Source organism: Puma concolor, chromosome E1 (assembly GCF_028749965.1).
Source record: "Puma concolor isolate L17-30 chromosome E1, mPumCon1.1.hap2, whole genome shotgun sequence".
Classification (NCBI taxonomy): domain Eukaryota; kingdom Metazoa; phylum Chordata; class Mammalia; order Carnivora; family Felidae; genus Puma; species Puma concolor.
Window position 1 is genome coordinate 17042769 of NC_141680.1, and position 13705 is coordinate 17056473.

General features: G+C 37.5%; 1 protein-coding gene across 2 annotated transcripts in view; it reads right to left on the reverse strand.

Annotated features, from left to right (window-relative positions):
- GOSR1 (golgi SNAP receptor complex member 1) overlaps positions 1 to 12660 on the reverse strand; it is a 47374-nt gene extending 34714 nt beyond the window's left edge. Inside the window, exons 1-5 of one of the 2 annotated variants that reach the window (XM_025916755.2) lie at positions 12551 to 12660; positions 9699 to 9813; positions 5092 to 5179; positions 4596 to 4703; positions 518 to 609 (exon numbers count right to left, since the gene is read on the reverse strand). In XM_025916755.2, coding sequence (XP_025772540.1) covers positions 518 to 609; positions 4596 to 4703; positions 5092 to 5179; positions 9699 to 9813; positions 12551 to 12581 — 434 coding nt within the window. In that variant the 5' untranslated portion in view covers positions 12582 to 12660. Of the gene's footprint in view, positions 1 to 517; positions 610 to 4595; positions 4704 to 5091; positions 5180 to 9692; positions 9814 to 12550 lie in introns of both variants that reach the window. The other variant, XM_025916749.2, reaches the window with a different exon arrangement.
- Positions 12661 to 13705: the final 1045 nt, after the last annotated feature.

The following is a 13705-nucleotide window of genomic DNA, read 5'->3' on the forward strand; positions in this document are numbered from 1 at the left end:
TCTAAGCTGGACGCCAAATTAAAATAGTAAAGTCAAGATTGGCAGGAGCCAATGATAAAACTAGGGGAAACTAGAGATAAGTCCAGCAAAGTGAATTAGATCCATATTATAGCAGCAATGTTTAAAGAACAGTGAAATGGGAATTAGAAAACTTGAACTCTAGGGGCGCCTGGGTGGCGCAGTCGGTTAAGCGTCCGACCTCAGCCAGGTCACGATCTCGCGGTCCGTGAGTTCGAGCCCCGCATCGGGCTCTGGGCTGATGGCTCGGAGCCTGGAGCCTGTTTCCGATTCTGTGTCTCCCTCTCTCTCTGCCCCTCCCCCGTTCATGCTCTGTCTCTCTCTGTCCCAAAAATAAATAAAAAACGTTGAAAAAAAAATTAAAAAAAAAAAAAAAAAAAAAAAAGAAACCTTGAACTCTAAATCATGGTTCTGCTACTCAGTTTGCTGTTAATCACAGATATGCTCTAAACCTAAATGTGAATAAACATCCTACAGAATAATATAAAAGGTAACTTACTCAATATCCTTTCGTACTGATCCCATGAGATTCTCCCTTTCCCGTATTGCCATGAAGTTTGCTTTGGTTTTATGGAATTCATGTGTATAATCCTGCAATAAATCAACATCCAGTCTCAACACAAGCTAATTATATATTTTCATTTTATTGAGCCCATTATGTATTGTCATTGTATTAAAAATTTCTGTCAAGAAGACTGCTATTTAAGAATCAAATAGTCAGGGCCCCTGGTTGGCTCGGTTGGTTAAACGTCCAACTTTGAATCAGGTCATGATCTCAAGGTTTGTGAGTTCGAGTCCCGCATCAGGCTTTCTGCTGTCAGCACAGAGCCCGCTTTGGATCCTCTGTGTCCCTCTCTCTCTGCCCCTCCCCAGCTTGTATGTGCACTCTCTCTCTCTCTCTCTCAAAAATAAACATTAATAAATAAACCTCTAAAAAAAAAAAAAAAAGAATCAAACAGTCAAGAAGTAAAAATAACATTATAATCCTTTTCCTGAAGAGTGACCAACTTCTTTCAAATGAAAACAATTCAATGGTAGGGTAATAGTGGCACTAGATCACTATCCTTCTATCTTTTAGTACCTTATGAGATAGAATTATGAAGAAGAAAATAATTTTAAGATAAAATGATTCCAAATAGCCTAGAATAAAATCTGAGGGACTCTTTAGTGTACACCGAATGGGGCTTATTTTCAAATTTCATCTTTTTGGAACTCCCACAGAAATTTGATTCCTAAACCAGTCAAAGGAAGAACAGAACCAAAAGAATTGTAATGAATAATCTTTAATATTTTCCTTTTTCTTTTTCTACTACCATACTTTTAAGTTATTAAGGAATATTCATTACTTTTTAAAATTCAGAGATGTATATAAAGAAAATGAAAATCATAATCCAATCTCCCAGAAAGCCCCTACTGCCCTTTAAAAACAAAAATATATATGAACATGGGAGAATACTAAAAGAGCACCAAAAGTAATAAAAATAAAAACCATCCTGCTCTACAGCTCATAACTATTATCACTTTCTTGTATTTTCTTTCAGGAACTACGTTTTTGTATATATAAGCTTACCTATTATTTCTTTCACTTATGCTAAAGAAATCATACCACAATTGATTCTTGAACAACACAGATTTGAAATGCAAAGGTCCGCTTACGTGTGAATTTTTTATAGTACAGTTCTGTAAATGTATTTTATCATTTTTTAAATAACATTTTCTTTTTTCTAAATTACTTTATTGTAAAAATACAGTGAATAATATGTGTAACATACAATGTATGTGTTAATCAATTGTTTATGTTAGGCTTCAAGTCAATACTAGGCTATTAGTACTTAAATTTTTATGGAGTCAAAAATTATACACAAATTTTTGACTGCACAGGAGTGGAGAGGTGGGGTGTTGGCACCTCTAGTCCCCACACTGTTCAAGGGTCGGCTGTATTCTGCTATATACCTTCTTTTCAGTAGTTCATAAAACATCAAGTAACCTTTCCATATTAACAAATAGAAATCTACATTCTTTTTAATAGGTATATAGAATTCTATCTTATGACTGTCATTTAGTAAATTCCCTACTGGCAAACATTTTAATTGTTTTTTTGCTGGTTTAAAAAATGCTGTTTGAAAAATAAACATTCTTTGATACATATTTTATTGAAATTTCTTTCTCTTTTTTAAGTGTATTTAAAGAGTAAATGCCTAACAGAATAACTGAATCAAAGAATCTTACATTTAAATTTTGATAGTGCTAAACTGCCTTCTAGAATGACCACTAATTTATGTTCCCAGCAACAGTGATGGGGACTCGTTTTTCTATATTATTGTAATGTGCTACATATGTTTCAATATTTGCTAATCTGACAGGTGAAAAATCATACCTCATATTGATGGGTATATTTTCCTTTCAGCATGTGGTTTAACATCTTTTTTATGGTTTTGGACATTTTCTGTAAACAGCCAGTTAGTATCCTTTGCCCATTTTCCTATTAGGTTATCTTTTTTTTTTTTTTTTTTTTTTTTAAGTTTATTTATTTAAAGAGCGAGAGAGAGAGAGAGAGAGAGAGAGAGAGAATGAATGAGAATGCATGGGAGGGACAGAGAGAAAATCCCAAGCAGGCTCCACACTAACAGAGAGTTGAACTCACAACTATGAGATCATGACCTGAGCTGCAATCAAGAGTTGGAAGCTTAACTGATTGAGCCACCAGGCGCCCCTAGGTTATCTGTTTATTTCTATTATTTCTTTGTATATTAAGTAAATTAGACATTTGTTATAGTTTCCATTATTAGGTCTTGTTTAGAAAGTTCTTTATTACCCAAAATGTATAATTTTCCATGCTTTACTCTGAACATTTAGAATTTCTTTTTCTACATATAAATCTTTGATCCATTTGGAATTTATTCTGGATGTGAGGACTGAGATAGAAATTCAAGTTTGTTTTCTCCCCCCAAATAATTAGCCAATTATTACAGGTCTATTTATTTTATGATCCCTCTTTTTCCCACTGATTTAAAATACCACCTCTATCAGAAACTAAATTTCCATGCGAACTCTATTCAGTTCTGTTGGTATATTTTTTCCTCCAGAATCAAACTATCTTAATTATTCTAGCTTCTTAACAGGTTTTAATATCTGGTAGAACTAGTCATTCTTTACTACCTATCTCCATTTTCACATTTTTTTTTCTTGGTTATACTTGTATCTCTGTGAATCCAAATGAACTTCGGTGTCATTTTGCTAATTAAAAAAAAAAAGAAGAAAAAAAAGAAACAAAAAGCCCCTTTTCATTGGGAAGGCACTCAATTTATAGGCTGATTTAGAGAGAAATATTCTTTCCAAAGGCAAAATAATTTTTTCTCTTATTTAAATTAAATCCTTTTGGGGGGCACCTGGGTGGCTCAGTCGTTTAGGCATCTGACTTCTGCCTTCCGCTCAGGTCATGATCTCACAGCTCATGGGTTCGAGCTGTGCTGACAGCTCAGAGCCTGGAGCCTGCTTCGGATTCTGTGTCTCCCTCTCTCTCTGCCCCTCCCCTGCTCATGCTCTGCCTCTCTCTCTCCCTCAAAAATAAATAAAGATTAAAAAAATTTTTTTAATTAAATTTTTTTTTATGTTCCTCAGTAAAGTTTTATACATGCAAGTCTTAGTCATTCTTATTAAATTTTTACACAAGGATTGTATAGTTTCTTCTATTATATTTTCTAACAGGTTATTGTTTATATGTAGGAAAACTACTTGCTTTGATATGTTAATTTGTAATCCACCATCCTACTTAATTTGTTTCTAATTTTCTCACTGCTACATAATGCAAATTTTGCCTCTTCCTTTCCATTATTTAGATCTTGTTTATTTATATCTCTAATTGTACCACCAAGAACTTCCAAAACAATATTAAACATCTGTGGTGACTGTGGATATCTTTATCTTGCTTTTTTCTTCAAAGGGAATGCTTTCAGTACTTTATCATTAAATGTGATGCTAGCTTTTATTATGGCATGCACATTTTTGCATTAGGTAAATAAAGTGTCCTATTCCTATATTTTAAAATTAGAAAATGTTGCTGAATTTTTTCAACATTAAAAACATTTGCCTTCCTATTTTTACTCTATGTTTTTAACATCTCTGAATGTAAATATTTAAGAATTTATTTCATTTTATTGGTACACTTCTAACATTTTCTCAAACAATATACTAAATATAGTATATTACCTCCCTTCCACATTATCTTCAAGGCCTGATGAAAGTATACTCCAAACCACCATATTAGGGCCTCTGCATGACAGCTGGCTATTTCACTATTATTGCTAGTGAAATTGCAAGGTCTTCCACAATAGAAGTTTATTTATCTAGTGATGAATATTACTCATTTTTACCAGGCAAAAGCAAGAGCTATCATTTTCAGAATTTTATTCTACCAAGGGAAAAAAGGTAAAACAAGACAAATTTCTGCAGCATAATATTTATCATTTCAGAAGATTCTTCCCTTTAATCTCTTAAATACATGTGTATACATTCTATTCAGGGATTTTAAAAAAACCTACTACAATCACTTAAAAATCTCCAGTGCAATATACTACCTGCAATATATCTCTATGTCGCTGTAATGTATGCATCAGTGCTGCATTCAAAGACGGGACACCTGCACTGTTGGTATATTCTGCCATTTTATCATTTACTCCTGTAAGCTAAAAAGAAGAGGAAGGAAGTAAGGAGGGAGAAGAAAACCAATAAAAATATTTTAAAAAGCAATATAAAGAGATACAAGTCAAATATTTGCCTGTATGCGCTTCTGGCTAACAGCAAGCAAATAAAAAACCACCCCCAAACCAAAAACAAAACGACAGGCAAGGATTCAGTATTTCCCCTCAATAATCTATAAAGGCTAAAAATAACACCCAAAAGACTTGAGAATGGCTGTAATGAAAATTCAAGTGTCCTGGGGAGGCACATATCTTGGATGAAAAGGTGATTTCAATAAATATGTCTGCATTAATATAATCGAGTACCATAGCTAACAAGTGACTAACCTAACCTAGTAACTAGCAAAACAGTCATTTCACAGAAAGTACTTACCCTTGCCAAAAGCTGTTCAATCTCAATGGCCATTGTTTCAAACATTCTGTCTTGGCTTGATCCATTTAAAAGGGGTGTTGTGTCAGAGCTAAAGAGAGGAACCAGTAAAGAGAATCCATTACTTAAACCGAATCCTTTAAAACATACTTAAAATAATAAGGTGATTCTTAAAGAGGTCAAGTGGAATCCCAGAGACTTATTTTTTAAGAAGCTACAATTTTCATAGAAGTTTTCCTATAAAGATCACACATGTCCCAAATATTAAATTCAGTATAAAATATAATTATATATATGATTTTTCTGAGCTTTAATACATCTACTCTTAATAATGTAAAGAAGTTTCAAATGCTTGTTTATAATTTCCCAAATGAAAGTAACTTAAGCTATGGCAGTGCCCACTGAATGCTGAATCTAAAGGAACAAATTATGTGAAACAGAACTGTAGAACTAAGTAGTACCACATATAAAAGGAGGTGTAAGAGGTATTATGGATTATTTTATGGGATCTTTGGGAATAGTTTTTTACATTTTTACACCTAAGCAATTATGGCTCCTCAAATTAAGTTCTCTCTTCTTGGCTGGACTCTTACCGAAAAGAAATAAAATTAAGATTTACATGATCCGTGGAAAACTAGTTATTAAGTAATCAGTACTGGCTTTAAGTCTAATATAGATAGCCATGTCCAGCAAGGAAGTTTCAGTACCAACTCTCTACATTTCTACTTATATTACAAAACTGTTTCAGTTTTGTTTTACAAAAAATGCGAGCTCTTCTAAAATCTGAATAACCAGTCAAAAAAACTAACTTTTTATAAGTGAAACTTATGTTTGACAGATTCAAATTCTAAAACCAGATGTCCAGAAAATTTGTTCTGCCTCTTCAGAAAAACCACTAGCCTTCATTAGATCCGCAAATGGTATGCATTATCCTATGAGCATCTCAAAAGAGATCTCAGTTATACTGAAAACAGATAAGTACTCAGGCAATGACTATGCTCTTTAATCTTACTGAAGACTTTGGCTTGTCCTGTGACAGTGCTTGGGTGTGGTGAATGAAAACAGAGTAAGTCATCAGTTTAACATCAAAAAAGTACCTTAGCTATTTCCCTTTGCTACATACAATTTCACAGCAATAGTAATAAGCAATCAAATAACCAAAAAGTAGCTAATAAAAAGGACTTCTACTTTAAGATGTTTAACTAGGTCCAAATTTTTATTTCTTAAAACATTTCAATTTGTGGGGCACCTAGGTGGCTCAGTCAGTTCAGTGTCTGACTACAGCTCAGGTCATGATCTTGTGGTTCCTGGGTTTGAGCCCTGTATGGGCCTCTGCACTATCAACAGGGAGCCTGCTTTGGATCCTCTCTCTCCCTCCCTCCCTCCCTCCCTCCCTCCTTTTCTCTCTCTCTCTCAAAATAAACTTTAAAAAAATCTCAATTTGCTACTTGCCTTAAAATATATCAAAATATCTAGTTCTTTATTATACGTTAGGGCCAACCCAAAGTTCTGTGGTTATCTCTCAGAATGTGCTCAGGCAAAAATGCTGAACCTCCTCTACCAGATATATGAAAAAGAACAATGGGTCAATGAAGGTAAGCCTCATGAAGAGGGAAACTGCTTGTCTTATTCACAGATATATGCCAAGCACCTAGAAAAGTGCCTGGCACATGGTAGATAACTCATTAAATACTTGAATGAATGAGAAGACAATCTCTATATTCACCATTCAGTTAAATTTAATTCAGGTTCAGTTAAATCTAATTCATTTTATAGATGTGTGATGATTCATTGACCATAAAGTTCTCAAAATAGAGAAAGTAAAAAAAAAAAAAAATTACTCCTAGATGAAGAATTCTGATCATCACTGAGTTTATGCATTATGACATGCTTTCAATCTGGGCAATAATAAAACACTTTAGAATGTATATCGTATCTTGATCCTCCCTGCCCTTACGTTTCTTATTGAAAGGAGAGTTAGGCTATAAGAACCTACAAAGTCAGTCCCAATTTGGTGTAGAATTTCTGAGGAAATGTTTTCAAGATAGTTTTCCCTTTAAAGGAGATGTAAAAGTATTAAGTTCATGAAGCACAGAAAATATAGAAAAATCATTATGTAACTGTATCTCTTAACAATTCATAGTTTTAAAACTGTATACTCACTGGCATAGTGTATATGGGCGACTTAAATTCAGGAAAAATGCTGTGGTAAAATAAGTTTAAGTTTACTCGTACAAAAGAACATCCCTCGTTTTCTTTACGTGCTAAGTCAAGTCCAAAGCAATGTAATGCAATCAAAGCTATGTGATATACCAACAGCTTACTTTTAGGTCCCAGAATCAATATGTTGGCCCTGCTATCTTTAATTCTTTAATAATGTGCCCTTATTAAAAAGAAGCAATACTTTGGCTGTGGTGTTGAAATGAGTCTTTTGTTGGAATGTGCATAGAAAGGTTTAGGGCATAGGCTCTGAAGATACAAAGATCTGGGCTCAAATCCAGATACTTTTAGTTTTTGTTTTGATTTATTTATTTATTTATTTATTTATTGTTTTATTTATTGTTTTATTATTATTTTTTTTAAATTTTTTTTTCAACGTTTATTTATTTTTGGGACAGAGAGACAGAGCATGAACGGGGGAGGGGCAGAGAGAGAGGGAGACACAGAATCGGAAACAGGCTTCAGGCTCTGAGCCATCAGCCCAGAGCCCGACGCGGGGCTCGAACTCCCGGACCGCGAGATCGTGACCTGGCTGAAGTCGGACGCTTAACCGACTGCTCCACCCAGGCACCCCTTTATTGTTTTATTATTAGTAGCTGAGGATAATCCCACCCCACTGCCAATCCTCAGAAAAGTATGGGAAATAAAGAGCGGATAACAACTAACAGCTCTACTACTAGCAATTCCACTGCTAGATATACAGAAACATTTTTATAAGTAAAGATGTTCTACCAGCCTTCATATAAAGCTCTTAAAATAGTACCTGATACATGATGAACACTGTGTCAGCCCTTAAAATTATTAATTAGCAAAAATGAGAAACAATGTCCATCTATAGATTATAATACACAATTACACTATCACAATATGATACTACATGTAGCAAATAAATATACCACAGTTAAATGCATCCATAGCTTAAACACAAAGATAATGTTAAACAAAAACACGAGCTGCAAAATAACTAGTAAGATACTATAAATTTTTTAGGAACACAAACATAATGTGTAGATTACAAAGAAGTAGAAAATGGGATGATAACAGGGACTTCAACTGAATTGGTAATGATTATTTCTTCAAGTGGGAAACAGGCACAGGAGGATCCATTATTCTTCATACCTTCCTAAGTGTTGTGAATATTTCCTAACAGTTTTTTAAACAAGGGGATGGCCTAAGTGAGCATAAGATTCAAAGATAAAAATACATCTTCCATATGTTCAATACAGTAGTATGCAAGCTTCTCAAAAAAAACCCCAAAATTTAAAATAGCTTGGATGATTAATAGTGAGGATACACAATGCATTAGATTCATTCTAAAACACCAGAATAGCAGTATGTATACTTTACATTTGGGTAGTTTCTCAGATCCATTTAGCAATCAGAAGATATAAGAAATACAACGTGGGCAGAGGCGTCTGGGTGGCTCAGTTGGTTAAGCATCCAACTCTTGATTTTGGCACAGCCGAAACCATGATCTCATGGTTTCATGAGTTCAAGCCCTGCGTCGGGCCCTGTGTTGACCACGCAGAGCCTGCTTGAGATTCTCTCTCACTCCCTGTCTCTCTGCACCTCCCCCACTTGTGCTGTCTCTCTCTCAAAATAAATAAGCTTAAAAAAAAAAAAAAAGGGGGACCTGGGTGGCTCAGTTGTTTGAGCATCCAACTTTGGCTCAGGTCATGATCTCACAGCTCCTGAGTTCAAGCCCCGCATCGGGCTCTGTGCTGATAGCCCGGAGCCTGCTTCAGATTCTGTGTCTCCCTCTCTTTCTGCCCCTCCCCTGCTCATGCTCTGTCTCTCTCTCTCAAAAATAAATGAAAGAAAGACAGACAGACAACGTGGGAAAATCAACCACATTTCCTTACACTGGCTGAACTAGAAACTTATCTCTGATGCAAACTCATTCTTTTTTTTTTATTTTAAAAATCTTTTTTTTAACGTTTATTTATTTTTGAGACAGAGAGAGACAGAGCATGAACGGGGGAGGGTCAGAGAGAGGGAGACATAGAATCCGAAACAGGCTCCAGGCTCTGAGCTGTCAGCACAGAGCCCGACGCGGGGCTCGAACTCACGGACCGTGAGATCATGACCTGAGCCGAAGTCGGCCGCTTAACCGACTGAGCCACCCAGGCGCCCCTGATGCAAACTCATTCTTAAGCCTTAGCATTTTCCTCCTGACATCTTTATGGCCTTTACTTAAGGATCCCAAATGAATGCTAGTCTCAAGGATTAAGAATTTTTATAAACCACTAAAATATAAACAATAACAAAAAAATATCAAAAACTCACCAATAGACCAAGTTACAGAATTATATATTTTAGTTTATTTTTTAATGCTTTTAAGAAATTATATGGTTTAAGGCATAAGAGACAGAATCTGGTAGTACCTATACCTGTCGCGTCTTCCATCTCGAGTACTGCTGTGACTGTAACTTGTACATAGTTTACTGAAGGAAACTAGTTTCAGGTCAAGTTCATTTTCCAGCTGTCGAGCCTGTTTCCTGAGATCTTTAACAAAATCATGAAAGCAAATAGTTAAACACAGAGTCCATCAGCAGACATAAAAATCACACAGCTATTCTGAAGAAACAAACTATGAAAATAATCATAAATTGAGGCAGTTTCTCCCATAAAGAACGTTAAAAAAGAAAACCAAAGATTTACCCAGAAAAGCAAACTGTCTCTCATTTAAACTTCAGATGGGTCAAGAAGGGGAGAAACAGGGAGAGGTGAAAAATTTCACCGGTATTCCAAAGACAGCTAGACAACAAATGTTCTAACATCCCTGGATTATTTCTGTAACAATGACTAAAATTTTGTAATTTGGCGGGAAACAGAAGAGAACACAAATCATAAAGAAACCGAGTATGGTTTATAACCAACATTACACCAAGTTACCAACTAACTTTATAAAAGAGAAAAACCATCACTGTTTTTGACAGAGATTTTCCTATCTCTTTATATTCCAAAGCTTATGAAATTCTTAGAATGACTTAGTAACTGAGGCTTAAGAAAAAATAATCATTAACAAAGGATTAAAAAATGGTCTTTCAATAAGTTTACTGAAAGAAACTTTAGAGGGGCTTAAATTAACAACAAACAATATGCGATCAACAAGGTCAAATATAAGTATGACAAAATAAGAGCCTAAGTTTTAAAAGAACAGAAGCAAACAGAAACACTGGTATAGTAGTTTGGCCTAGTGGTTGAGGGAGAGAAGCCACAGTCTGGAAAGCTACTTCTAGATGTGAGTACTCTCATTCATCGTAAAGTGGAGGTCAAAATAAAAGGGCTGAAATGTAGAAAGGAACATCGTAAAGATTCATCTTTCATGAATAAGGAATACAAAATATTATTTCAATATGTTTATCAGCAACCAGAAGTAGGAAGCAGTATAATACAGTCTTAGAATCTTAGCTAAGCCTAATGTTCTGAGATTCTGAGAACTGGCTCTGAGATTCAGTGAAAATCTACTTAACCTATGAACCTCAGCTTTTTGTTTTTCAAACTCCTTACCTTCAGGGTTTTTCTATGCATGAGTAATCATGTGCTTAAAGCACCGGGCACAGAGTAGGTTGTCAATAATAAGCTGCTATAATTATTATAGAATGGAGCTTCAAAAAACTATAGCCTGGGGCGCCTGGGTGGCTCAGTCGGTAAGCGTCTGACTTGGCTCAAGTCATGATCTCGTAGTTCGTGGGTTCGAGCCCCGCGTTGGGCTCTGTGCTAATAGTTCAGAGCCTGGAGCCTGCTTCGGATTCTGTGTCTCCCTCTCTCTCTCTGCCCCTCCCCCGCTCATGCTCTGTCTCTCTGTCTCTCAAAAATAAATAAAAATGTCTTAAAAAAAACCCACTATAGCCTAATGACTAGTATTAAAGATAACAACAGCCACTTGTACATAAGTTAAAAATATTTTCTACCTAGTACACACATTTCAAATAGGCATTTAAATACACGTTTTAAACCACGCTTCTCTGTAACTAGTAACTGTCTTCCCTAGTAGAAAACATCAAATAAAAGTATTTTGAAAATATAACAGGCAAGGGGTGCCTGGGTGGCTCAGCTGGTTAAGCCTCTGACTTTGGCTCAGGTCATGATCTTGCGGTTCATGAGTTCCAGCCCCGCATCAGGCTCTGTGCTGACAGTTGAGAGCCTGGAGCCTGCTTGGGATTCTGTGTCTCCCTCTCCCTCTGCCCCTCCCCTGCTCGTGCTCTGTCTCTCTCTTTCTCTCTAAAATAAATAACCATTAAATAAATTAAAAAGAAAGAAAAGAAAATATGACAGGCAAGTATGGATGAACTTAGAATTAAGCTCTTAGACCGAGTGGCTGATAGTGACAATACTGTTACTTGTAGTTTCCAAGAGACTTCAGAGGGTAGCAACAGGAAATAGGTTAAAAGAGAAAAAGGATTCAGAGAGTAGTTTCTGTTGTAATAAAGCAAAGAGGCAACTGAAAGAAAAAGATGAGCCTTCACTCATCCTTGGTTGCCATGGTCCGGGAGTGGGTTTTGCATGAGCCCGCTTTATCAGAACATATTTTCAGTAAATAAAGGTACTTGTCAAATCTCAAGACGGTTTTTTGGCAGAAATATAGCAAATGCAATCTTTGCAATTCACAGGGGTTCTCTCAACTTTCTCTTTATAACAAACTCATCTCTACAGCAGAAGGTAAAGTTATTTCCTCTGTCTTCAAACGCGACTCGACACCCAATCCTCGAAGTCGCAGCCTGAAGCTGCCAAGGGGACCCAGTAAGAGACACTTCGTTCATACAACTTCCCCCGACGGACCGGACTGACAAGTTCCTTCTTTCCCTTATCCTACTCAATTGTCCAACAGTGACCTCAACTCTTAAAACGCTGACTCTTCCTGCCTCCTGGGCTTGGGATATTCTCGTTCAAAACTCGTCTCCTCTCAGAGTTCGTGCCCCAAGCCCCTTCGCCCAAGTTCGCTTAGCCTCTCAACCCAGTTCTCCTCCAGCGGCTCAGGACCCTCTTCTTCTGAATCCGCGCTCAGCTCTCTCCGCCCAGCCCCTGCTCCAGGTCCCGAAGCCTCTCAGATAACCCCTTGCCCCAGACCGTTCGGTCTCCTCAGCCCCCAGGCCCGGGGCTCCCACTAGACAAGCCTCACCCGTCGGCTCGGCCACTCCGGAGGTCAGGCTCTTTTCTCTGCCACCTCCCCCAAGACCCGTCCTCACCCATTCCTTCTGCCTCTCGGCGAGACCCACACAGTAACGCTCGCCCTTACCTTCCCAATAATTGCTGGTTCCTGCAGCCATCTTTGTTATCCAACGTCAGTCGGGATAGGAGAGTAGAGGCGATGCGAATCAGAGAATTAGCTCCACACCTTCTTCCGCCCCGGCGCCAGGGCCGATGGGATACGTGAGCTTCCACAGACACCGCCACCTGGCGGTCAATTATCATTTCACAGCTTTTGAGCGGTGGGACTGAAAACGAGTTTTACTCCCTGACACTACCTGAATGTCTGTCCTGGAGCTCATACCCTCGGGCGGAACACCTAACCTGTATCATCGCCTTCGATTCGGCTTATCCTCTCTCTCAGCAGGGGCCTGCTTGGCTGAGAAGAAAGTCATCATTAGACGTAATTCCCTGTTTTCCTCACCTTTTCTCAATAGGTGTCTTCAGCCAACCTCTTCCCTTCTCAGAGCCAGAGGCTCTTTTCTTCCCAAGACCAACCCTTCCATCCTCTCTCTGCCTAGTTATTCCACTCTGACATAAGTGCTCTTCTCCACTGGCCGCCTGTTCTCCTGTCTACAGCAGTTCAAGTCCCAGCCTTCTTTCTTTTTCAGCTGCCAAATCTAGAAAGTGTATGCTGCTTTTATGTACCTTATCCTTCACCCTCAACCTGTCAAAATCAGCCTTCCAAAGCCACCCTTTCTAGATACGTAAATTATCACAGTCGACCTGTGTCCACATTTTACCAGTTCTAGTGAAATGTACAAGTTACCTCCAGTAAAGGTGTTTATTTATTTATTTTTTTTTAAATTTTTTTTTAACGTTTTATTTATTTTTGAGACAGGGAGAGACAGAGCATGAACAGGGGAGGGTCAGAGAGAGGGAGACACAGAATCCGAAACAGGCTCCAGGCTCTGAGCCGTCAGCACAGAGCCCGACGCGGGGCTCAAACTCACGGACTGTGAGATCATGACCTGAGCCGAAGTCGGCCGCTTAACCGACTGAGCCACCCAGGCGCCCCTCCAGTAAAGGTGTTTAAATGATACCTGTCTGTTTACCCATTCCCAGTTATGACTGTTTTTAAGACTTCCTCTACATTCATCGAGAACCACACCAGATGTTATCATTTTTGCTTTGACTGTCAAACATAATTTATAGAATACAAAAGGAGAAGGAGAGATGACTGTATTTACACTTATTTTACTCT